Here is a 26,114-nt window from a genome sequence, read left to right as displayed (position 1 = left end):
AGTTCCCTACACAATTTGCTTCTTCAGCTAGGTTTATGCCAGGTCAGAAACTCCTTTCTGAGCCTTGAAAGTTGCTTGTTTGATTCGCTTTTACCTGCTGACAAAATTTACCTTTTGACTTTGTTAATGCTTTTATACCACTTCTGATATGACTTAGGTTAGCTCAGACTTTGAAGGAACAATTTCAGTTGACTTGGATTAATAGCAGTAATAATTTACTAAATGGCAGTGTTATTCATCCTTAAATATATATTTATTCTTAAAGCCTACAATTTCTGTAATAGCTGTAAGTTGGAATAAAATGACTAAACTACCACATACTAATTTTTTCCTATGCTTCTCAAAATTGCTTTAAAAAAACCCCAAACAACACATTATATTTTCTTTCTACTTTTCATGAATCTTGAAGAATTTTATCACACTGTTTTAACTTCAGTAACTCTTTAATCTCATTCTGTTCACCATTAAGCTGCTGGTCTCTCATCACTTAAATATTTTTGTCCCCAAGAGACTCAGCTTAATTGATAAGCGAAGTAAAGCATTCTTTCCATCAAGAAATAGTGCATTTTTTTCTTTTCTGTTAATGTGAACTACAGATTCCCAATTTTCCTCCTTGCCTTGGCTATTTGGGTGCTCAGAACAAAAGGCTGTTCTCAATTTTTTTTAATGAGTTCACTTGCTTCAAAAAAATTTTTTTTCTTTTTTAAATGGAGGTAGTGGGGATTGAACCCAGGACCTGGTGCATGCAAAGCATGTGCTCTACCACTGAGCTATTACCCTCCCTCCCCTTCTAATTTTTAAAAACACTTTTCCTCTTTATTCCCCCGTCTTGATTCTGATTTTCTTTCTTTTGTGTTTCAAAACGTTACTGTAATGTCTTTGTTACTCTATAATCATTTAAAAAAAATGTGGTGGGCTACATATGAACATCTTTCTTTTTTTTTCACTGTTTAAGGAATTTTTATTTAAGCAAGAATTTTATAATCCAAATTATGCTTCCTTGCTCAGTTATCAATTCTGTTATTTAAAACAGAAGTGACATTAGGAGCTATTCCACAGTAAAGAATTACAAAATTAAAGAAAGGAATGCTTTAAATTTTTGTACTTTGCTGAAAATTCTTTTTTCCAGGATCTATAAAACATTAATTTGTTTTTATATTTTACTATTTTTTTTGTAGTTTTTTTTTTGTTGTTGTTGTTTTTAAACCAATATGTAATCTAGGACTAGCATTATGTTTGCTAGATCTGGCATTTGCTCGGTACCTAAGGTTCAAAGTTCCCTTTCCTTTTTAAACTTATTTTACATTAGCTAAAGCTACATACAATGGGTTGGTGGCCACAATTCTACCATTCATTTCTGTAACTGCTTTAGTGGCTTCTTCTGGGGAGGAGAAACATACAAAACCAAAACCTTTGCTGCGACCGCCCTCCATAATAACCTTTGCACTAGTGATTGTACCAAACAGAGAAAACTCTTTCCGGAGACGTTCATCATCAATACCATCATCAAGATTTTTCACATAAAGGTTAACACCCTGGTATCTGGTGATCCTATCTTGCTTCATCTGTTCAAATTTGCGCTTAAGTTCCATCTGCCGTTCCACTTTTTTCTGGGCTTGACCAACGTAAATTTGTTTCCCATTGAGCTCCTTTCCATTCATCTCATCCACAGCTTTCTGTGCATCTTCATGCCTTTCAAAACTTACAAATCCAAAACCTTTGGATTTTCCACTCTCATCAGTCATTACTTTCACACTCAAGGCAGGTCCAAACTTGCCAAAGAGATCCTTAAGGTGCTCATCATCCATGTCTTCTCCAAAATTCTTGATGTAAACATTGGTGAACTCTTTTGCCCTAGCTCCAAGTTCTGCTTCTCGTTCTTTACGAGACTTAAATCGTCCAACAAACACTTTGCGATCATTCAGAAGCATCCCATTCATTTTTTCAATAGCTCTTTCAGCTGCTTCTTGTGTCTCAAAATGCACAAATCCATAACCCTTGGAACCATTTTCATCACAAGCCACCTTACATGAAAGGATGTTACCTAAAGCAGAAAATGTATCATACAGTGCTTTGTTATCAATAGATTTGTCCAAATTTTTAATGAATATGTTGCCCACTCCACTTTTGCGAAGTGATGGATCACGCTGAGACCACATGATGCGTACTGGCTTGCCCTTTATAACATGAAAATTCATGGTGTCCAAAGCACGCTCCGCGTCCACCGGCTGCTGGAAGTTCACATAGGCGTAGCCCAAGGAGCGGCGGGTGATCATGTCCCTGCAGACCCGGATGGAGAGGATGGGCCCGGCTGGGCTGAACTTCTCGTAGAGCATCGCCTCGGTCACGTCGGGGTGTAGGTCCCCCACGTAGAGCGAGGCCATGGGGTAGCTGTGGGCGCTGGGGTTCATGTCTGCACGGCTGCCCGCAGGGCCGCAGGCCGCGACCTTTCCGTGAGAGGAGGAGAGCGAGTGCTGGGGCCGGGGCCGGAGGCAGGGGAGCGGGGGCAAGCGCAGAGGGACAAAAATCACCCGGAATCGAAAACTACCCAACGGCCGCAGAACGGGGGCGATGCGCTGCCGCTGGTGTCGGCTGCCGGCTGGGGAGCGGGGGTTGCGATGTCGGGTCTGGGCAGCGGGAAGGCCTCGGTCTCTTGGTTCCTTCTGGGAGCTGCTGCGGGTGGGTCGGTCTTGGCAGCTTCACCGGGTTATTTTATAAAAGAGGAAGGAAAAAAATAAAAGTCTCCAGCGGGGGAGATGCGGATTTTTTGTAAATTTTTTTGTAATTTTTTTTGTAATTTTTTTTTGTTTTTTAAAAGATTTTTTAAGATTTTTTTTTGGATTTTTTAAAATAATAAATGTGTGTTCCGAGCCCAGAGCATACACTCCGCACTCTCAGCACTAACCGCCGGGGAGAAGGGCTGAACATCTTTTTTTATAAGTAATTATGTGTTTTTCCTAAATCAGTGGATCAACAAGTATTTATTGAGCAAATGGCATGTTATAAAGTCTATATCAAGTGATCTGAGGAATGACTTGCTTCTCTGCTTTGGCAGAAAGTTTCCTGCCATCTTGACATGACAGGGAAGGGAATGGGAAATTCTGAAAAGTCAATGTTGCTTGTCAAATTAATGGAATTGAGGACTCAGAATAAAAACTAAGGTGCAGAAGATAAAGTTATATTTATTAATTGCCTGAGACTGTTGATTAAGACTGGTGCCACTGTACACAGAATCTAACAGAGTTGGCTCTCCATACCCCCGAGGGGATAGGTTCCAGGGCCCTCTCAGATACCCAAATCTGTGAATTTGAAAGTTCCCTATACACAATGGCCTAGTACTGTTGGCCCTCTAAATCCCTGGATTCCACAACCCAGATTCAACCTTCCTTTGATTTTGTTCTATATTGATCTGGGGTTGATTGAATCCGCTGATGTGGAATCTGCAGATGGAAGGTGAGGTTGAGGGACTACAATATTGGTGCTTAAAGAGGAAACCAAAAAGGTCAAATAGTCCCATTTCCTCATTTTGTACTGATTCCCTGTGAGAAGGTTCAGGGCATGCTATCCCTCAAACATGGTCATCTTGGCATATGGAATATTTTAAGCTGAAGAAATCTGAGAAACAGAAGATGCAGGAAGACTTCTCTGACCTTGTCCATCTCCCCTGAAACACCCCGTGAGACCCTCAGGGGAGAGACTTCTTGTACCTAGAGGAAAGGAGCGTCCTTGTCTCTGAAGACCCAGCGACTCTAAGAGGAATTTGCCATTTCCACAGTTTTGTACCATTAACTCCCATCCTTTTGTGCTATCAATTTTTCTAGAGGTTTCCACTTTTCATCAAACTTAGTATAAAAAGTTTCAAGGTTTATCCACTTCTTTGGATCTTCATTTCCTTTTGAAGGCTCCCGTGTCATGTAAAACTTATATATTAAATAAATGTGTATGGTTTGCTCTTGTGAATCTGTCTTTTGTCCGTCCAACTTATGCAGCCCCAGCCGGAGAACCTATTATAGACAGAGGAAGAGATTTTTCTTCCCCTTCACTATCTCTCCAAACATTTTAAATGCACTTTTAAATTCTTTTTAAAGCAGTTTTACTGAAACCAGTTCTTGAGTATAAATGATCGCCTTTGTCCTATCTGCTGACTTTCTCTCAGTGGATGATTTCCTGGTGTGGTTTCTGGTTTTTACTGTAAGGTAAGGTATCGGTAGGGGTTGCTCTGTTCTCTGTGAAAGTCTCTTGCCTGTCAGGTTGTTGGAGGGTTTCTGCAGAATGGTTTCACTTTTCCCCTTGACTGGGGACCTGTGGGTTCCGTAGTGTCAAACCAGTTTATATGTTAATTTTTCAGCCTTGAGGTCCCTGTATCATGCACAGGGTGTGAATTCCAGCCTCAGTTCTGCACATGGCAAAGTCCTGGGTTTCGGATTTCTCTCCAGTTGACTGTTTTTGCATTCATGGGAGCAAGTTTCCTTGCTGCTTCCTCGGATGGGTGGGCCAAGTTTTTCTAGGCTCCATTTCACAAGGGCCAGCCCTGTGTGAGCCCTGGCTTGACCTGGAGTCCTACACTCCTGTCCTTACGTAGGTGTTAATGTCACAAACTCCAACTGTTAAGGCCTGTGTTCAACTCTGATTCCCCTGTGAGCGTTTTGACTTCAGCTCCCAATTACCATCCTAAATTTTGCTGCATTCCTAAGAGTTTCACTTCCTGATTTCAAGCTCATTTAGGCCTTAACATTAAAAAAAAAATTTTTTTAAGATACCGAATTCCTAAGAGGTTGAAGTGGAAGGATTTCTTACATTGGCTCAGTCCGCCAAGTTGACTGGAAAAGCAAATTTATTAATAAGGAAAACAACACCTAAAAAGACAGAAATGTCTTGGTGGTGAGGACTACAGTGTTATGAAGGTAACGTAAGCATCATGCCATCAATGCTCAGATTCTACTTTTATCAAAAGCTAGAATACCTAGATTTTTGCCTTGTATCCTTGGACTACATCTGTATCTATATCTATATATATCTTCCTTTTTATTGGTTTTACTTTCAAAATTTCATATGTCATTACTTTACTATTTTGTTTGAATTGAAGGCCAGAGGTGGTAGCAACACAGAGATGCCTTGGGAAATTACTTGCTGATACTGTTTAATTGGGATCCTGGATGAGTTGGAGGAGAATTTAGAACAGGTGCCATGATAAGGAATTTTAGCAATAAAACATTTCTCATAATAAGAAGAACAAATGCATGCAGCAGCATCAAAGTGACCCGGAGGTTTGAGAGGAAAGCCTGAAAGAGCAAAACAAGAGCTTGGTGAGATGATCACACAAGCTAGGCCACTAAGTGATAAGGATAAAACAAAATTTAAGTTCTGTGGGTGTGGATATGGAAGTCCCAGCTGCTTGGTGGGGGCAGGAAATCCTCATCAATATGGTAGGCAAGGACTGACAATATGCAGCCACCTGGCCTGATAAACTTGGCTCAAGTTAGGATCATCCAAAGCACCGTCAGGTCCCAAGATTTGGCCAGAGATTCGGGCTTCGGCTGCAGAACCAGCTGGTCTCAAATGGTGACTTTGCTCCACTACAAACTTAAATGGAAGTATAACCTGAGAACAAATTCAATCTCACTGTAAAGAAAAATCAAGGGCTCTCCATATTGAATATTCCTGGTCATGTGTTTTAGGAAGAATAGAGAAGAGCTGACTCTTGGAATTGGAACTGGAACTTATTTGCAACAGCTCTTTTTACTAGAATGAACACATAATTTGGAATTAATCAGGATTTGGTTCTGACTTCAGGTTTTCCACTTCTGGTTCTATATATTTGGGTTAATTGTTTGACCTTCTTGAACCTCACGTATTTCATAGGTGTTTCATTAGCAAAACGGGGATTATGCAGAATTGTTTCTGTGAGAATTAAATAAAGTACTTGGCATCAGTAGAGTCTCAATAAATGGTACTTATTATTGGGATAAATACATCGTAAGAGGAGAGTGTCAATATTGAGCAAAGTTAAGAATGTGATATTCTTAAAGACATCATCCTTGATTCTCAGTCTAAACTAGTTCCCCTCTTACATTCTCCCATAAAGCGTCTATTTTTCCCTTTATAACATTCACTGCTATTGGTAACTGTACGTTTATTATTTCTGTGACAGTTTAACATAGTAGTTGCAAACTCAGTGCTGAGTGAGGGAGGTTGCGTGAGGACTGGGAAGAACCAGGGCAGTTCTCACTTGGATCTGTTAGTTGTTCTTTTGAGGGAGCAACGTGCTCAATGTACTGGATTTTCCATTTTTCATATAACCCAGAATGACTTTTTTTACTGGAAATGTCCTGGTCTTAAAATGTAGGGAAGTAATTCAATTTAAAAAAGACATAGTGAGGGCCAAACAAAATTCACTTGTAGGACATGACAGATCTGAAAGCTGCCAGTTTACATCTCTGATTTATATCTGTCTCTATGACTAGAGCTATGACTGTATTATGTTCACTAGTATTTGTGTAGCTCCTGGTACAGAAGGGGCATATAGTGGGCATCAAATGTTTTTTAAAAGGAAGAGAAAGAAGGAAGGAAAAAAGGAAGGAAGGGAGAGGGAAGAAAGAGAAAGAAAGAAAGGGCAAGAAAGGAAGTAAGGAAGGAAAGAAAGGAAGAAAGAAAGAAAGGGATTGCAACTGGGTTTTTTTGTTTGTTTGTTTCTGTAAAGAATTATATTGAAAAAAATTGCTGTTATTGAGAATAGTAGACACTGGGCAAGTTGCTAGATTTCATATTTAGGAGTTCTAAGTTAGTTAATATAAACTATAAGAGATTTGCAGATACTGACTGGTATATATAAAATACACAAGTTTATACTGTATAGCACAGGGAAATATTTTCAATATCTTATAGTAGCTTATGGTGAAAAAGAATATGAAAATGAATATACGTATATTCATGTATGACTGAAGCATTGTGCTGTACACCAGAAATTGACACAATATTGTAAACTGACTATATCTCAATAAAAACAAAAAAGAAAAAAATTCACTGCTTCTTTGTATTATTGTTTTAAATTAATTTAATTAAAATTTTTTTGTGGGTGAGGAGGAGGTAATTAAGTTTACTTATTTATTTTTAGAAGAGGTACTGGGGATTGAATCCAGGACTTTGTGTATTCTAAGCATGCACTCTTCCACTTGAACTATACCCTTTCCCCCTTCTCTGTATTATTTTTAGGCAAAAAATAGAATTGTGATTTTTTTGCTTTATAGCCAAATATTAATAAAAATGAAAACGTTTTGGCTACCTCAGAAGCAAACTTTGCTATATGTAAGTACTGTATTGAACAAAATGTTGGTTGCATATTGTCAAACCAATTTTTGTCTGCTGGGAAATAGACTTTAATCTCTGACCTCAAGTTTTATTGTGTAATGAGCTCAACAAATACACTGAACTGTGGATTTCCATGGTAGTATGATTTGTGTACTGACTTGAACTCTGGAAGTCATTGCAGCTGTCATTTGATGAAAAAGAGGAAAAAAAGGGGCTTTGGGAAGCTTAGATTTCTAGAGCCAATGGAAGGGGGGAAAACCTCAAATGCTGGATTATTTAGAGACTGTCTAAATTGAAGTGGCTATCTTTGACATGTTTGTAAATTTAAGGATTCCTAGAGATTTGTCTATGGGGACAGAAAATATGCATCAGTAACTAGAGTGGTCTGCTGGCCAGATTACTGAATTGCAAAATTGAAGATCAACAAATGTTCCTAATAGATACTGTGAATCCTGCACTATGTTAGGCACTATATCTCAAAAAAGTAAGTATTAGGAGCGGTGGTGGAGGGGGCCATCTCTGTACCCAAGGAGTTTACAGTCTAGTTGGGGAGCCAAGACAAATAATTGAGGAAGGATAAAAGACTCTATGATTAAGGGCTAAGCCATGTGTTAGACTGTAAGTGTAACAGGAAATCACAGGGTAAAAATCACAGCAGGCTTCATAGATTAGGAAGACACCAGCTAGTGCTTCAAGAAAGTATCTTTTTGACTGAGAGAAGGAAAGAAAATATAGTGCTATCCTGATTTTCTGTGCTTTTGAAAGTACGTTAGTTCCTGTCTTGGGCTTTTCAAAAGAAAAAATTGTTTCTTTGTCTACTATCCATTTACATATCTAAAATATATTTTTCTGTTATGGGGAAGGTAGAGCTCAGTGTTCTAGGTTCAATCCCCTGTGCCTCCATTAAAAAAACAATTAACAATTGATTAAAAAAATCAATAAACTTAATCACCTCCCCCAAAGAAATAGGTAGAAAATAAATAAATGAATGAAATAAAATATTTTTTCTGTAACTCCCATATTTAACCACTCAATAAGTCTTATGGTTTCTTTATTCAAATTGTGTTTCTTACCAGTAAGACCCTGGTTGAGGACTTTTCAACATATGCATAGATTTTGATTTGTCTAAGTTCACCCAGCAAGTGGGAAGGTCAAGATTAGAGCCAGAGTCCTGTGCTTTGTCTCTGACCCCATCCTCAACAACCTTAAAATGGTCTCTACTGATTGGTTAAATAAACCATAGCACACCCTGATGATCAAGTACTATGCAGCCATCACAAATTATGATTTATACTTATATTTATTGTTGTGGAAGTCATTTACAGTGTATTGTTAAATAAAATATTAGTAAATATGATCTCTTCTTTACAAATACATACATCTACATGAGAAAGATCTGGAGGTTTTATTCTAAATCATTAAAAGTCCTTGTTCTCATGGGAAGGGATAAATTGGGAGTTCTAGATTTGCAGATACTAACTAGTATACATAAAATAGATAAACAAAAATTTATACCGTACAGCACAGGGAACTATATTCAATATCTTGTGGTAACCTATGGTGAAAAAGAATATGAAAACAAATATATGTATGTTCCTATATGACTGAAGCATTGTGCTGTACACCAGAGATTGACACAACATTGTAAACTGACTAAAGTTCAATAAAACAAAAAGTAGTTCTTAGTAGTGGGATTTTACATAATTTCTATTTTTCTTTGTGACTTATCATTTTTTGACACTGATTACTTATTATTTGTGTAACTAATAAATAATATGTTCACATGCCCTCCTCCAGAAACCGTGAAGGGCTCCTCTTGATTGCTTACATCAATAATTAGAAAGATTAAAAACCCTGGTTACATATTTTAATCATCTGGGTTATTTAAAAAAAAACAAACAAAAAAATAGTGCTCAGGTCCTACTTCAGACCAATTACATTAGAATCTCTGAGGGGTAGGGCCTTGGCTTTTTTTTTGATAGGGAGGTTTATTTATTTTACATACTTTAATAGAGTTAGTAGGTATTGAACCCAGGACCTCCTGAATGTTAAGCATGCATTCTACCACTGAGCTATACCCTCCTCTCTAGTTTTTGAAGAGCTTTTTAGGTGGTTTTAATGTGCATCCAGCATTACCTGAGAATTTATTAGAATTGCAACATCTCAGGTCCTACTCCAGATCTGCTGAGACAGAAACTCTGAGACTGGGGCCCAGCAAGCTGTGTAAATGTCTGCCAAAGTATGAGGACTACAGAGTGTAGGCTTGGCTTGACACTCACACTTCATCATCGAGCCATAATTGCCCCAAATTCGCTCTGTTTTCCAACCCGCAACTTGCACTCCAACCAAGTGAGTTTATCGCATGTCTCCTGAGCTTAGGTGGCGTCTCCTCCCACGTTATCTGCTCTTCCTGGCATGCCTGCTTGCCCTGTCTTGGAGCCACCCCAATTTTAGCCATCCTTGAAGGTCCAGCTCAGGTCTTATCACCTCCAGGAAGCTTTTCTGCACTCTCCAGTCCCCCCCCCCCACCTCATCTCCCTCTTCTCTAGTTTCTTCAATAAGTATTTATTTCATCCCCATTACTTGTGAAGCATTGAGTGAAATGCAAAAGAACCATGTCAGGGTCCCTTGAAAGGGCTTTAACTTGTTTACATATGGGATTAAAGGAGAAAAATCAGATGCTGAAGGAGATGAGATGAAAACTGATAGGATGTGAAGTTAGGAGATATGAGCAGGGTGGTTAGAAGAGCTGTGAGGCAGTGGGGTTGTTCACCAGAATGTGGAGTGTCTGCTTCAGGAGATGACAACTGAAGAGGGGAAAGGAATAAGCTCTCCCATGTACCGTATTTTTTAAAGGAAAGCTTTTTTATTCCTATTTATAAAATTAAAGGATTCATTGTAGAAAGTTTGGAAAATACAGGAAAACAAAAGCTAAAAACCACTTACGTTCCTACTACTTGAAGATAAACACTATTGTTGGTTCTTTGTTGTATATCCTTTGTCTTTAAAAAATGCCTAAATGTGCACCGTCACAGATAGTAATACAATAATAAAATCATATTAAACATAGTACCTTGTAACCTGAATTTTTTTATTACTTAAATTTTAAGTAAATACAATTTCATACATTTTCATGTCAATTTTTAAAAAATGGAGGTATGGGGGATTGAATCTAGGACCTTGTGCATTCTAAGCATGTGCCCTACCATTGAGCTATATCCACCCACCTCATGTCAATTTTTAATGATCATAATAATTTTCAGTGGTCATAGAGTACTTTACAATTTAACCAATCCTTCTATCCTTGGATTCCCCACCCCCTTCCATTTGTTCATTTTTCTATTTTGCGGTTTCATTTTGTTGTCTTAAAACTCTCAAGCCAATATTAATTTATCATAAAACATTTTCCTTAGCACACTGTAAGCTAACACTGGTAGAGTTGTTTGGGAATTGAACTCTTCTATTACCCTTCTACAGCTTTTGCTCATCTTTCTGGGAAATTTCCTGAATGTTAGTTATCAACTGTTCCATGGAGTTTTTAGTTTCTGATAATATATTTAAAACTTTTAAAATTTTCTTTTTCCTGACATTTCATCTTTTTTAGAATATTCTATTTCTTGTTTTGTGGTGCAATATCTTATCTCTCTGGGGGTTTTAATTTGTTTTCTTTTCTTTTTTTAAAAAAACTTTCTTCTCCCTACATATTTTCTTTTTCCTCCAAGTTGCTATTTTCTGTTTGTTGCTTTGGTGTCTGTGAAGTTAGAGGGACTAGTGCACAAGACTACCACTTCTGATACCAATTGCAAATTTGAGGGCTCCTAAGGCCACATTAAGTTTGATAATTCACTCAAAGAATTCACAGAATCCACTGAAAGCTATCGTTTGGTAAGAGGAAGGATGAGAGGGTGTGGAATGATGAAGCTTTGATCCCTGGATGACTACAGGGTCACCTATGGTGTCAGTTACTGGAGGTAAAAAGTTAACAATGAAATTTAGAAATGCTGACTCCGTCTCTGAGGAGCTGGCTCACTGGATGCATACGGAAATGCAAAAGGACAAGGAACAAGCTATGTGGAGGGCAGTGCCCTTGGTTCTTGTTATCTAAAATAAAAGTAAAGGAGGATGCTGGGGCAGATTGTGACATGGGGCCAAGCTTGAGTTCTGAGCTACAGCTGCCAGCCTCTGGGACATTACCAAAGGGAAAATTCATATTTAAACAACAGACAGTGAGGAAGATTAGAGTAATTCATAAGAGAATGGGGAAAGAGAGAAGAGAGAGCTGAAGAACTCTTCCCTGCAGGATAGAACTCTTTAAATGGTGATTAGGAAATGGGATGAATAAAGTAGACATTGATAGAGTCAAAACAAAGGTCTTAATGCAGCACTCTCGGAACTTGGGTGGGTTGATGAGCGTCCCTGCAGGTCCCCCAACCTAAACAAGTCTGCTCTGTATATCCTAGTTCTGAGAAATTTAAAAGCCTGAAGACACAGATGACAAACAGAAATCTGATCTCTGAACATGCAGGCCGACAATCAAGATAAGAATTGACAGGGGGCCCTGGGTGTCTTTGAGGACTCAAAGCAATGTGCACATGAGGGGGGAGAATGGTCAGAGGGTGGAGAAGAGACTTTTCTAGGATTCCTTGACATGGGAGCCCAATGCACCATGATTTCAAAATCTGTTGGTAAAGTCCTAACAAGGCTACCCTGAGATTGGGAGGATATGGGAAAGCATTGGTTGATCGGATCAAGGTGAAAATTTGGATAAAAATTGGAATGATAGAGTAGAGTTCATAAGGAATGTTTGTGTCTCCTTTACCTGCATATATTATGGGGATAGATACTGTGTACTGAGGAACACTTCTACCTAGTATTGTGAAGCAAAAGGCATGTAAATTTGCCCTTCAGACAATATTGATTTGACATGCTCAGTGGAGACCAACAAGATTGCCCAAGTCTACACAAGTTGTTAATTTGAAATAATATAGATGACCTGGTGAATGAAAGTTCTTACTTTAATTAATACCCTGTTAGCTCAAGTGCTGGCACAGACAGTTTCTGTACAATAGCCCTGTGCCAAGTGCAAACTGAGGATTATGGTAAAAGCCAGTGAGCGCCACCCCAGCAGTGATCACTGGGGTTTTGGACCATAAGACTCCCACTTGAGAGATTCCTAGCTTGCTATCAGACTTTAATTAAAACTGCCTCTACAACTGAAGGACATAATTTTATGTTCTTGAAATCTGAAATATCCCAAATGTTTTGGGTGATGTTGAAGAAACATTCTAACGGAGAGGGCAGTGTCCAGGAGTATTTCATAATAAAATGGAAAGGAATTGTGCAGGGATATGTTATGGGAATGCGAGGTACTCATTGTTTTGCTGTAAGAAAGCCTTAGCAAAAAACAAAACAAAACAAAACAAAACCAAGCACTGGTCTGTATAGTAAATAATTCAGTTTTGCCCTAAAAAATGTTCTGGCCTTTGCCTTAGGCTTCTGGGAGGTAATCCCTGAGCCCTTGGAATGTCATGCTGATAGAGGGTTTTTGTTTGCCTGGGGGCTCGGAGCCACACCAGCAACATGATTTAGAGTGGGTGCTTTGGGTCATGCCCAAACTCTGGACATCAGGGTGAACTTCCCTGGTTGGCAATACTCTGTGTACTGTCACACATCAGCCCTGGATGCCATGGGGAGAGGACAACTAGAAAACTCTATGTTTTAGACTCTGCTCTAAGCACTTTCTCTCCTGGCTGAGCAGGCATGGCGACGAACTCCAAGTTCAGGTCTCTGATCAGTTTTCTAGCAAGCCAGAGGAAGGGCTTTTCAAAGTTTCAGTAAGTTCTGTGAGTCCTTCAAGCAAATTTAAAAAAAACCTAACGGTTCAAACCCCAGGACCTCTATTATGAATAAATAAACTGAATTTACCCCTCCTCCTTAAAAATTAAAAAAAAGACTTGAAATAGCGTCGTGTCTCTTAAATACATTGTTATGTCTTAAGAAACACAATGTTTACATAGAATGTGTGGGCCACGTTTGGATCGTAGCTTGAGCAAACCAACTATAAAATGCCATTTTTGAGCCAATCAGGATATTTGATTTTGGTCTGGGGATTAGATGACATTAATTTTGTTAGCTGAACTGATAATATTGTGGATATACATACACAGAAATGCTGCAAGTTACATAGGTAGACAAAGACATGATGTATGAGATTTGCTTGAAAACATTAAAATATAAGTGCAACCATAATCAAGGAAAAGAATGCAAAAAGGAGTAGGTGAAACCAGTCAAAGGAATAGTCAAAATGACACTTCAAGGATAGCACTTGAATTTGGGGAGATCACTATATTACTCTGTGTGCAACCCTTCATGATAAAGAGTTTAAAATGATATTTAGAGTTCTGCAAGTTAACTATGGCTGCCACCTCTGAAAAGATTTGACTGTTCGTGTCATAAATGAAAACCCAAAAGCATAAAAAAAAAAAAGAAAGAAAATTTTTAGGCAAAACAGCAAAGGAGTTCATGGATATAGACTCCACTTGGGAAAGGAAGCTCTGGAACACATTGCTTGTATGTAGAAACAAAATGAGAATAATATTAACAATAAAAATCATAGCTAACACTCACCCTAAATAAGACTTAGCAATCTTGCCGCTATGATCAATAATATAGAATAACACTGCAAGAGCTTAATTCTCTTTAAAGACCTACTATAAAGTTTTTAAAAAGATGATTTTTAAAAAATTTATACTCACTGCTATATCTCAGTCACCATCTTTATCTCACTTACATGATCTCAGACATGTAAACATGTCTCGGTTGCTAAACAGTGTTAATAGCATCTTTTTATGTATGTGGAAACTGATGTACAGAACTCTTAAGTGACTTGCCCAAGGTCCCATGGCTGGGAAATGGCCAGCCAGGATTCCTTCCTGCCTGGAGACCACAGTCTTTATCTTTTTTTTTTTTTCCTCAAGATTTTTATTAGTGAAAAAAAAAAGATAAAATAGTGAAAGATAGCACTCCTGAGAATTGGGAGTGGGCCAGCCCAAGACAGGAAAAATGGCCCCATAGTCTTTACCTTTAAAAACCTGGCAAAGAGAAAAATAAATTTTGGGGGGGAGGGGGGAGAAATTAGGTTTATTTATTTATTTATTTATTTTCCTCAAATTTTTTTTGGAGGGGGGCAGTCATTAGGTTTATTTATCTTTAGAGGAGGTACTGGTACTGGGGATTGAACCCTGGACCTCTTGCATGCTAAGCATGCACTCTACCACTGAGCTATACCCTTCCTATCCTTTTATTCATTTATTTTTTAATGGAGGTACTGGGGACTGAATCCAGGACCTCATGCATGCTAGGCATGCACTCTACCACTGAGGTATACCACCCTCCCCCAACAGCAGAAATTATTTTTGAATGAACAAAACCATGGGTATTTTGATGAAGGAGCTTTTCCAATGTTTTATAGATAAATTTATGGTACATTTAAAAAAGTAAAAATGCACCTGCAGCCCCACTGCTGTGCACGAAGTTTCTGGAAATCTGTAGGATAAGTGTGTTCAGAGTCACCTCTAGCAGTTGTGATTTGATTTCTCCGAGGTGGAAAATATGTCCTTTCTCACCCAGTAGTGAGTGCCAGGTAAACTCAGTGTCCCTGTGCCACCCAAAGGGGACTCCTGGGAGAAGAGGAGGCACTGGCTGGAACTGGAGCATTTAACAACAGCTGGCTCCCCTAAACTTAGGGCTTCTGCTACATACAAACACCTTTTTTTTTTTTTTTTCACCCATGGCAACAGAACCATTACAGAAATTAGCTGCTACAGATTAAAGCAGCAGTGGGTGAGACAATTGGAAAGTGAAATCTATTTGGAGAAGTAGAAGCGACCTATAAATGAGCTTTTCTGTTCATCCTGAAGTGTTCTATCCACTGCACTTGTGTGGGCCCAAAGTTAACAAAGCTCATCTCACATAAAAAAGCAGCAAATGCTTTTTTGGAAAAAAAAAATTAGTGATTTTTAAAAATGCTTGAATCCTAGGTGTAGATGGCTTAAAAATGACTCAGGTACGAACCCCATGCCTGTGTTTTCAATTCTGTAACTTTTGCATGAGAAGAGGAAGAACGCATCTTGGTGATATAAGATAAAAGATGTCCTCACACATGGTTAATGTCATAGGCTTCACGAGGCGGCATCTGAATTGGGTATATTGCAGTCGTAGAAAGGGAAGAATGAAAATAAAAACAAGGAATGAGGAAGATGGAGGAAGATTATAGGTTGTGCTTATGCAGCTTATGGCAAAGGGAAGCAGTGGTGTCTAGTTCAGGACAGGGGTATGTGCAGGGTATAGCTGCAGGTAGTAATTGAAATTTATATAGACTTTGGCTAAACTGTGACCACCACCCACATTATCCCCATAGTCTCCCAAGTCAGACATGCCATTAAGTGTGATACAATCACTCTCACAACAGGGGCTACTAGTTAGAGAGAACTCCAAGATGGTTACTGAAACACTTGATAGAAACAAAGGACAAAAAGAACACCTCATAGCACAGAAAGGAGAAACAGAACTGGTTTGTGGAGGGCCTCTGGACGCGCCATGGGACAATGGAAGGGGCGTTTCCCCTCACAGGCCCTCCAGGTCGGGATCTCCGTGGTGCAGAATAGAGAGCATTGATGAGAATATGTGGTAATGACTATGTTTATCATGATATTACAGATTTTCTTTCTTTTGCAGACACAGGTATGTCCTGTACCACAACTAATGTAATAATAATCAGTAAAATTGATCCTTTACTGAGTGATTACTATGAGCTGACACGTAACTTGGTGAAGACATGAATCCCCAAAGGAATGGATGCTGCTCAGACTAAAATAACAGAGGCCCACTATAACATTACCATTCCCATTCAATAGGAAGAAAATCTGAGGCTCAGAGGGGTTAGGTAACTTACCCAAGGTCACACAGCTGGTATGTGAGGAAGCCCTGGTCTTGACACCTCATAGTTTGTGGACTAAGAGTGAACATACCCAGCAGGCACATTTCTGGGAACCATGTCCTCTGAACATATTTGTGTAGGATATTATAATTTTAATACATTTAAACATAAACATAAAGGCACTCTGAACTTTCATTTTCATTGCTCCTATCAGGGTGTTTCTGGTTCCCAGCCTCTGGTGCATTTTTAATTTCAGTTGTATTCCTCATCTCAGTTTGGTTTTCTTTGTAGTTTCTGACTCTTTGTTAAAAACTTCTAACTTCTCTCTCTCTGCATCCGTTCTCCTCCCAAGTTCTTTGATCATCTTTACAATCACTACCCTGAACTCCTTCTTGGGTAGATTGCCTAGCTCCACCTCACTTAATTCTTCTGGGGCTTTCTCTGGCTCCTTCATCTGGAACATGTCCCTCTGTCACTTCATTTTGCCTTAACTGCTGTTTGTATTTTTATGTATCTGGTAGGTTGGTTAGGTTTCTTCCCTTGGAGAAGTGGCCTTTTATAGATGTCCTATGTGTCCCAGCAGAGCACCCCCTTCTCGTCACCTGAGTCATATGCTCTAGTAGGGGTTCCCCCCAAGAGGACAGTGAGAGTCAATCTGTTGCGGGGGATGGGTGCTATTTACCATGTGAGTGGTCTAGTCGGCTTGGTTGCTAGGCCCTGCCTCGTGAGGAGGCCGCCCGGGCTGGTTGGTGGGACACAACCGAGGCCCCGGGACTAGTGCTGCCTCGCAGGAGGGGGGCAGAGTCAGGGTCCAGAAGACTCGGGGCTATTGTGGGAAGCAGGTCCTGAGGGTCCTGATGGCTTACTGACAGGCAGAGCCGGGCCCTGGAGTCTGGCTGCAAGGCCTAAGGGGTCCCAGAACTGGTGACGGGAGGCCGGTTCCTGTCACAGTTGGGTACGATGTCCAGGGTGTCTCAAATCTTGTTTTGGCCTGCTAGTGGGCAGCAATGGAGCCCTGCTGGTCCCAGGGCAGGCACAGGCTATGGGGCTGTAGTTTTATTACCTCTGGCATCTGCCTCCCAGGACGGATAGGGGAAGCCGGTCTGGAGGCTGGAGCAGGCTCCCAGGAGGGTGGGCTGGTGTGCAGGGCATTCAGGGACTGGTCCTGGCCCCTGACAGGTGGAACTGCATCCCGGCCTCTCTGGTAGTCTGCGACACAGGCTCGGGGGTCTTAAGGCAGCCTGACTGCTGTTGAGTGTGGCCGTGTCCCACTCAGTTGCATGGTCTGAGGGGTCCTAGTACTGATCCCTACAGGAGGCTCGGCCAGGGCAGGACTCTCGGTCCTGAGGCTAACAAGCTAGAGTGAGGCTTCTGCAATGGCGGGCTTGCCAGCACCAGTGTCCCTGAAGACTGCTGCCAGTGTCCGTGCCACCAGCGTGAGCTGTAGTTGCCCTTTGCCTTTCCAGGAGACTCTCTAAGACCAGCAGGTAGATCTGACCTGGACTCTTATCAAATTACCACTTGTGCCCTGGGTCTAAGAGTATCCGAGATTTTATATGCGTCTGTTAAAAGTGGAGTCTCTATTTCCCACAGCCCTCAGGGTCTCCTGAAAGTAAGGCCCCTGGCTTTTAGAGCCAAATGCTCTGGGGTTTCATCTTCATGGTGCAGGATCCCTGGGTTTGGGAGCCCAACATGGGGCTCAGACCTCTCATTCCTCTGGGAGAAACTCTGCAATGTAATTAGTCCCTAGTTTGTGGGTTGCCCACCTGGGCGTATGGGACTGGACTGTATCTCGAGCCCACCCCTCCTACTGTTACTGAATTGGTCCCCTGAACTCATGCCCAGGTCCTAGCTTGGGCCCAGGTCCCTTGTCCTGGCCGGGGAGGTTCCTTTTCCACTTGAATTCACACAGCCAGTCATGAAACTGACACTGAGGCTGGAACAACACAAGCCCCTTTCAGTGGCCAAAGAATGGAGAAGCGGGAGCTTAGTTCACAGATCAACTCTTCAGCGTGACTCAGGCTGAGAGGCCATATGTATATATAAGTAGGAGGGTCGAGGTAAAAGGGAGGGAATTGAGCAAAGAGAGGGAAGGATATTCAAGACTTAAGTGAGAACAGAGGTGCAGTTTGGACCCAAAACTGAGGCAACTCTCTTTTTCAGTCCTTCCTTGGGCTCTTCCGGTTGCTGTCATGGCAGTTGTTGGCTGTCAGGGTGCTGGTGGGTGTGCCATTTAGCATGCTAACGCATGACAGTTAGTGTATAATGAGGCTCAAGGTCCACTGGAGGGCAGGTCTTCTGCCGTCTTGGGCCTAGTTAGTTCTAACCAGTCTTGTTTTTCTCTTTGCACATTCCTCCTTTTGTAACTGGGTCTGAGACTCAGATAAGGGCAGTTAGTTTCCATTCGAGGTGGGGGCAGGGATATGATTCTGGGGCAACAACCTTGATAACACTACCCATCTCCATGTGGTTCTCTCTGTCTTTAGTTGTAGGAGATCTTTTCTGGTAGGTTCTGGTCTTTTTTTTTTTTTTTTTTTTTTAACCAATGGCTGTTTTGCAAATAGTTGTGATTTTGCTGTGCCCGTGAGAGGAGGTGAGCTCAGGGTCTGTCTACTCCACCATTGTGGCCAATCTTTCCTCTGGGCTCCTGGGCTCTGAATCCTTCCTCTTCCCACACATGAGGCAAATAACCTCTCCCCTCACTCCATTGTAGGCAGAACCTTTTAATTCAGGTCTTAGCCAGTGAATTTAAGGAATCTTGGCCTAACAAACCAGGGCTAAGCACCAGTCACACTCAGCCTCTGTGTCTATTCTTTGTTTTGATGACCTGGTCTTGTTTCTCATCTAGTTCTTGTACTTGGATTTTTGCATCTTGTGTCCAAGTTTCTGCCTTCATCTCTTGCTTACATCCCAGGCCTTCAGGATCTTGCTCTTTCCAGTTCCTTCCTGGAGCTTACACCCACATACTGAGCCCCTAGGCCAGGTCAGGTCTGGGATTCCTGCTGCCTGACTATGCCCTCTGCCTTCCAGGGCCTGTCAAGGTACATGGTCCTAGATTCCTGTCCTCCTGTTTGGCCTGTCCATGGGTCTCCCTGTGAAGGAAAAGCTGGGCTGGTCTAACAAGATAACTCACAGGTCTAGGAATATGAAGGAGAGGCTGGGCTGGGCTAACAAGATAACTCACAAGTCTAAGTATTGGAATACTGATCTGAGTTCTGCTGGACTAACGTGTAAATCTAAGTTTATCAGTGTTGGTTTGCTGTTTATGTTTTTTGCTAGCCAGCTGGATTTTCAAAGATACATATCTGGCTTTGGAATGTTTGTTTGCTGCCTCCCTGCCTCCACTTTTGTGATGATAATGCTGCTAAAGCTGTTCCATGCCTATTGGCCTAATACCCCAAGCTTGTACTTTACCCTATAAAACCTCATGTGCACATCTTGAAGGTGCTCAGAGCTTTGGAGCAGAAGCCCCTCTGAGCCCGCCGGCGTAATACATCTGAGTACTCCAACCCTCCAAGTGGTGCTTGTTTCTTGACTGGCCTGTCGTTTCCGTAACATCCCCATTATCCAAACTTGACTTTTCTAATGCTGGCTACTTGATTAGATCACCACACTTTATTGACATGTGCTGGGACTATCAATTTCTTCATGTTGGGGTGATTTTCTCTAGGTCCCAGAAATTTTTTGTCCCTCAGATGTCATCTCCACCAGATGGACAAATCTAGTTTTGAGTCCTGTGGCCTCTCCCTGGCACCAGTTTATTTATTTACTTATTTTTAATGGAGGTACTGGGGTTTGAACCCAGGACCTTGTGCATGCTAAGCACGCACTCTGCCACTGAACGATACACCCCCCTCCAGCAGCAGTTAACCAGAATCTTCATAGCTGGACCCCAAGTTGTGAAGTTTTCTCTACATAGAATGTTCTTTCTCTGTCTCCTCTGTTTCTGCACATGCAAATCCAAATGACAAGTTAAGGCCCAGTGCAAAAGTCGTATCTCCTTGATGTCTTAACTGATTCCACAGTTGGCAATAATATTTCCTTTCTTGGTCATCCCATAGCATTTTATTTTTATCTCTTTGATGGTACCCCTTACAAGCTCATGTGTATTTATCTGGATTTAATTCAACTGTAAGCTTCTTGAGGTCAGTTAGCACTCCATAAACATCTAAAAATGAGCCGGCACAATGGCTGGCTAAAAAAGTAATCTATGTTTGTCAAATGAATATATAACTTGTATAGACACTTTTCTCTTTTTTTTTTTTTTTAGTTTAAAGCTGTGGTGGAAGCACAAGTCATGAGGCTCAGATTCTAGCCTTAGTTTGGCTATTGACTCAATCCACCAACTTGAGCAAGCCATTGCAAATTACTTTATCTCAGTTTTTCCATTTTAGAAGTAGTAATAAAAATGCTTCTAATGGATCAGGGATGTGTGTGTACAAGAATATAGTGTCCTATCTCAAGCTTTGAAACAGGATAAGTTTTCTACGAGTTGCCTTTACCGAGACTGGAAATAAAATGAGGTTGGATACAGAAGCACAATGGAGTGAAGTCTAATCTCCAGTCTATGATGTAAAAGAGTCGGGTTGGGTGCCCAGATACCATTCTGTGTAGGGAAAAGGCTATAATCAGGTTTTATGTGCTAACTAAAGTGAGACATGTAGAGAATGCAGAGTGGGTAGGGCACTGTGGATCTCCATTAATTCATGTGGACAGGGTCTTATTGAAAAGAACGCTTCTTAAAAACCCCTAAACTACTTTTTGTCCCCTCCTTGAATGGTGAGGTTGTGTTATTGTGATTTATAATAAGAAATACAAATTTGGTCTTCATTTGTTTATGGCACAGAGTTCCTAAAACCCCTGGAATTTCCTAAGCTAGAAGAGTGGCAAGGTGTCTTTTGTTATGCTAATGAAATGAGTTTTGGAATGCACCTGAGGGTGGGGGCTGATTGTCAGGGGAAACAACTAGATGATTAGAGTTTTGGGACTTTCTGTCTCATGACCTCTGGGGAAGGGAGGGGGCTGGAGGTCCAATCAATTACCAATGATCAGTGCTTTAATCAATCAGGCCTATGGGATGAGGCCTCCATAAAAAAAACAAAGGACGGGGTTTGGACATCTTCAGGGTTTCTGAACACATGGAGATCTGGGGTAGAGTGGGGTGCTCAGAGACAGCATGGTAGCTCCCCACCCCTTCCCCGTAGTTTTCCCTATTCATCCTTCCTTTGGCTCTTCCTGAGTTACATCCTTTTATAATAAACTGGTAGTCTGGAAGGGAATATGTTTCTGTGAGCTCTGTGAGCCACTTCAGCAAATTAATTGAACCCCAGGGGGAAAGAGGTCATGGAAAGCTCTGTCTTTAGCCAGTTGGTCAGAAGCACAGGTGACACAGCCTGGGCTTGTGATTGGCAGCTGAAGTCAGGGCAGGGGGTGTGGCTAGTCTTGAACCCTTAACCTGTGATGTCTGACTCCATCTCTCAGTAGATAGTGTCAGAACTGAGCTGAATTGTAGGACACCCAGCTGGTGTCTGAGAATTCCTTGGTGTGGAGAAATCCGCCCCCACAACCACGGGTCAGAATTGGGTTAGAACACGTTAGAGATCCTCTTAACACGCCCTCTAACAGGGGTGATAACTCAACTAGTATCAAAATAAGTGAGTTCTAACCAGCTGTGTGTCCATGGCCAAGTAACTTTGCCTTTCTGAACGTTTATATTCTCATCTTTAAAAGGCCAATAAACACATCTGTCCCTTAAAGGTTGTCATATTGACCAAATAAGAAAATATTTGCAGATAAAAAGCATCTTGCAGAAAAGTGTGGTAGAGTTAGAAAATAATTAGATTTTAGTTCTTTTGAAATGAGTGCCAATTAGGCAAAAAATAGTCAAGTAACACTTCATATGTTTGGCATCATTGGGGATTCATAAAAGTGAATTTTCTGGATTGGCTGACCCCTTGAAATGTCAACATAAGAGAATTAAACTCTACCCAACTGACTATATACTAAGTGAAAATGTCCCAAATGATCATGGGGGTCACTTTATCCCTCTCGTCCTACCCCTTGGAGCCGATCACCAATTAAGTTATATTTGAAATTGCAACTTTGCATTATTGTGAGGTTTTATTATACATGCGCTTCTGTGTTCTTTACTTGAAGATGCTGAAAATAATTTAAAATGTCTGGGGTCTTGATTATCATAAATACAGTTGGGATATGATACAGGAGGTTCTGTCCCTCTAGACTGTTAAGATTTGTTGAATTATTGAATTTGCTTTTCGTAGCTTTTCTGTCTGTTTCTTTCTGCCAGGCTTTCTATGGTCATTTTTGCTGAGGAAGAGGATGGAGAAATGAGAACAGTAGTTCTTTTGCTTGCCGTCTAGATGCTCCTTTTAATCTACTACAGGTTAGAAAGCCAGTAAATCAAGCGTATTAGAATTACATGTACTTCCCAGGCCATGCGCCAATAGGAAAAAAAGATTATTTAAAAAGATTGTAAAACAAACAAAAAAGAAAATAGAAGCAACCTAGTAACAAAATATTTTGATGTCTCTGTCCTTCCCTGCATAATTGTGGGAACCCTAGCTTCATTCAGATTCTTCCCTTTGAGCTCAAAAGAGCAAAGAAAATTTCAACTACCATACAAACTTCCTTCTTTATTCACTAGGCCATGAACGCGTGCCTTGTGTGTGGCTGATGTGATGTCCTGGCCTTCCCAGAGGTACTGGAATGTCTGATGCCTGGCTGTGGCTGCCCTAGGGTTTATACCCCATTCTACCTGTCAGACTGACCCCAACTCCTGGAGTGGACTCCAAGGCAGTGTGGTGGATTATTACAATCATGACCTCAGTGAGCCATGCCTCTAGAGCCCACACTCCCTTTGCAATATGACTTTGCTTCTCCCTTCATCAAGAGTAGAGTCTAGCCCCACTGGCTGCTCTGAAAAGCCATCTTTGCGTTGTTCCCTTGTCCGCCTCCTGGTTGGCCGCCGCTCCCGCCGCCGCCGCTCCGGCCTCCGCGGACTCCGGCAGCTTTATCGCCAGTGTCTTCCAACTTTCGGTTTCTTTTTAATCTGCTGCCATCAGATCACCGATGTGCCCATCATGTCAGACGCGGCCGTGGACACCAGCTCAGAGATCACCACCGAGGACTTAGAAGAAGGAAGTTGTGGAGGAGGCGGAAAATGGGAGAGAAGCACCTGCTAATGGGAATGCTAACGAGGAACATGGGGAGCAGGAGGCCGATATTGAGGCAGATGAAGAAGAAGAAGAAGGTGGGGAGGAAGAGGAGCAGGAAGAGGAAGGTGATGGTGAGGAAGAGGATGGAGATGAAGACGAGGAGGCAGAGGCAGCTACAGGCAAACGGGCAGCTGAAGATGATGAGGATGACGATGTTGACACCATGAAGCAGAAGACTGATGAGGATGACTAGACAGCAAACAAGGAGAAGTTAAACTTAAAAAAAAAAAAAAAGGCCACCATGACCTATTCACCCTCCACTTCCCGTCTCAGAATCTAAACGTGGCCCCCTTCGAGTAGAGAGGCCCGCCCGCCCGCCCGCCTGCCTCGGGCAGCGCCACCTGCAGATGACACGCTCTCCACCACCCAACCAAAACCACGAGGTGAATTAGCAACAGGGGAAGAAAAAAGAACCAAAACGTCCAAGGCCCTGCCTTTTTTCTTAAACTACTTTAAAAAGGAAAATTTGTTTGTATTTTTTATTTACATTTTATATTTTTGTACATATTGTTAGGGGTCAGCCATTTTTCATGATCTCGGATGACCAAACCAATCTTCTGTCCTGCTTCTGACTTGACTTGTGATGTGACTATGCTCATTATAATCTCAAAGGAGAAAAAAAACCTTGTAAAAAAAGCAAAAACAACAACAACAAAAAATCTTATTCCGAGCATTCCAGTAACTGTTTTTTGTGTATGTACTTAGCTGTACTGTAAGTAGTTGGTTTGTATGAGGTGGTTAAAAAGGCCAAAGATAAAAGGTTTCTTTTTCTCTTTTTTTGTCTATGAAGTTGCTGTTTATTTTTTTTTTGCCTGTTTAATGTATGTGTGAAACAATGTTGTCCAACAATAAACTGGGATTTTATTTTGCTGAGTTGTTCTAACAAAAAAAAAAAAAAAAAAAAATAGAGTCTACTACCCTGTCTCTTTTTTTAAAAAAGATTGAAGTATAGTTGATTTATTATATTATATATATAACATATATATTTACATATAAATATATAAAATATGTTTTTTATAAAATAGGTAACATAGATCTATTTTCAGATTACTTTCCATTATAGGTTGTTAAAAGATATTGAATATTATTTCCTGTGTTATACAATAAATCCTTGTTGCTTATCTATTTTATATATATGGTAATGTGTATCTGTTAATCCCATACTCGTAATTTATCTCTCCCCTCAGTAATCATAAGTTTGTTTTCTATGTCTGTGAGTCTGTTTCTGATTTGTAAATAAGTTCATTTGTATTATTTTTTAGATTCTACATATAAAAGATGTCATATAATATTTGTCTTTTCTGTCTGACTTACTTCACTTAGTATGATAATCTCTAGGTCTATCCATGTTGCTGCAAATGGCATTATTTCATTCCTTTTTTGTGGCTGAGTAGTATTCCATTGTATAAATATACCAGAATTTCTTTATTCAATCATTGTTGATGGATACTTAGGTTACTTCCAGGTCTTGACTGTTGTAAATATCACTGCTGTGAACATAGAGGTTCATGAATCTTTTTAAATTAGAGTTTCCTCCAGATATATACCCAGGAATGGAATTGCTGAATCATAGGGTAACTCTATTTTTAGTTTTTCAGGAACCTCCATACTGTTTCCCATAGTGGCTTCACCAATTTACATTCCCACCAACAGTTACTACTCCATCTCTTGTATCCAGGCTACTTTGTGATCTGCTTTGACCAACAAAATGTGGTGGAAGTGACATTTTGTGACTTCTGAGGCCAGGCCTTATGGGGTCTGGCAGCTTTGGTCTTCCTTTCTTGAAACATGGCTGCCTTGTGAACAAGCCTGGGCTGGCCTCTTGGAGGACAAGAGACAACTCAGACAGAGGCAGTGCCATCCCAGCTGAAGCCCCAGATGTGTGAGTGATCAGCCAGTGGCAGCGAGCTCTCAGCTAAGCCATCAACTGATTGCAGCTTCATGGGTAGCCCTACCCAAGACCTGGAGAAGAACTGTGCAGCTGATCCCAGCCCAAATCACAGAATTGTGAACAAATAGTGTTGTTTGAAGTCACTAAGTTTGGGGATGATTTGTTATGGAGCAAAGGATAACTCAAAGAGGAAGATAAGAAAATACTTTATTCCCATGAGCCTCGAGGGTGTTTGTATTATGTCCTAGAACACTGCCTGGACTCATCTTGGTTTCACACAGAATAAGTGATAAAGATTTTGTTTTACTTGTTCTGTTTTACTCTGTTGTCCATCGGGCACTGGCTCTTCTTATCAGGAGTGCCACCCGCTGTCACCCAACCCTCATGCTCATTGGCGCCTACATATGACCTTCCCCACCTGGCTGCTAACGGGAGTGGGGTCTTACTTTGATGACTGTGGAGAAATCTCAAAGGGTGGACCAGTGTAGCCACCTCAAAATACCCTTCAGAGTGGGGAGGGTACAGCTCAGTGGTACAGTGCGTGCTGAGCATGCAGGAGGTCCTGGGTTCAAGCCCCAGTACCTCTATTAAAAACAAAACAAAAAACAAAATACCCTCCAGACACTGGTGAATTAGTCAAATAGACCAAATTTCTGTCTGTATTCCGGGGCTCTGTTCCATTTACCTAAAGTGAGAAAAAACTGACAAAATGTAAAGCCCAAAGGGTTTTATTTTGAGCAAG

General features: G+C 40.9%; 2 protein-coding genes and 1 pseudogene across 3 annotated transcripts in view; 1 reads left to right on the top strand and 2 right to left on the bottom strand.

Moving 5' to 3' along the window:
* LOC102503562 (COP9 signalosome complex subunit 9) overlaps window positions 1-23,085 on the bottom strand; it is a 30,434-nt gene extending 7,349 nt beyond the window's left edge. Inside the window, exons 1-4 of the mRNA XM_032473568.1 lie at window positions 23,022-23,085; window positions 20,934-20,940; window positions 13,987-13,996; window positions 13,263-13,279 (exon numbers count right to left, since the gene is read on the bottom strand). Of these exons, the coding sequence (XP_032329459.1) occupies window positions 13,263-13,279; window positions 13,987-13,996; window positions 20,934-20,940; window positions 23,022-23,085 (98 nt within the window). The remainder of the gene's footprint in view (window positions 1-13,262; window positions 13,280-13,986; window positions 13,997-20,933; window positions 20,941-23,021) is intronic.
* On the bottom strand, window positions 1,147-5,977 carry LOC102503814 (polyadenylate-binding protein 1-like). 2 transcript variants are annotated; one of them, XM_032473668.1, is made up of 3 exons: window positions 5,974-5,977; window positions 5,547-5,549; window positions 1,147-2,280 (listed from the first exon to the last, which is right to left on the bottom strand). In XM_032473668.1, the coding sequence occupies exon 3, from the start codon at window positions 2,274-2,276 to the stop codon at window positions 1,296-1,298; it is 981 nt and encodes a 326-aa protein (XP_032329559.1). In that variant the 5' UTR covers window positions 2,277-2,280; window positions 5,547-5,549; window positions 5,974-5,977; the 3' UTR covers window positions 1,147-1,295. The 2 variants fall into 2 exon arrangements, with proteins under 2 accessions (XP_032329559.1, XP_032329558.1); XM_032473667.1 differs by lacking the exons at window positions 5,547-5,549; window positions 5,974-5,977 and having other exon boundaries at window positions 1,147-2,471.
* A 261-nt stretch (window positions 23,086-23,346) lies between the features above and the next one.
* LOC102504064 lies at window positions 23,347-24,386 on the top strand (annotated as a pseudogene).
* The last annotated feature ends 1,728 nt before the right edge of the window (window positions 24,387-26,114 follow it).

Source organism: Camelus ferus, chromosome 35 (genome assembly GCF_009834535.1).
Source record: "Camelus ferus isolate YT-003-E chromosome 35, BCGSAC_Cfer_1.0, whole genome shotgun sequence".
Taxonomy (NCBI): domain Eukaryota; kingdom Metazoa; phylum Chordata; class Mammalia; order Artiodactyla; family Camelidae; genus Camelus; species Camelus ferus.
This window is presented reverse-complemented; position numbering and strand designations above follow the sequence as displayed.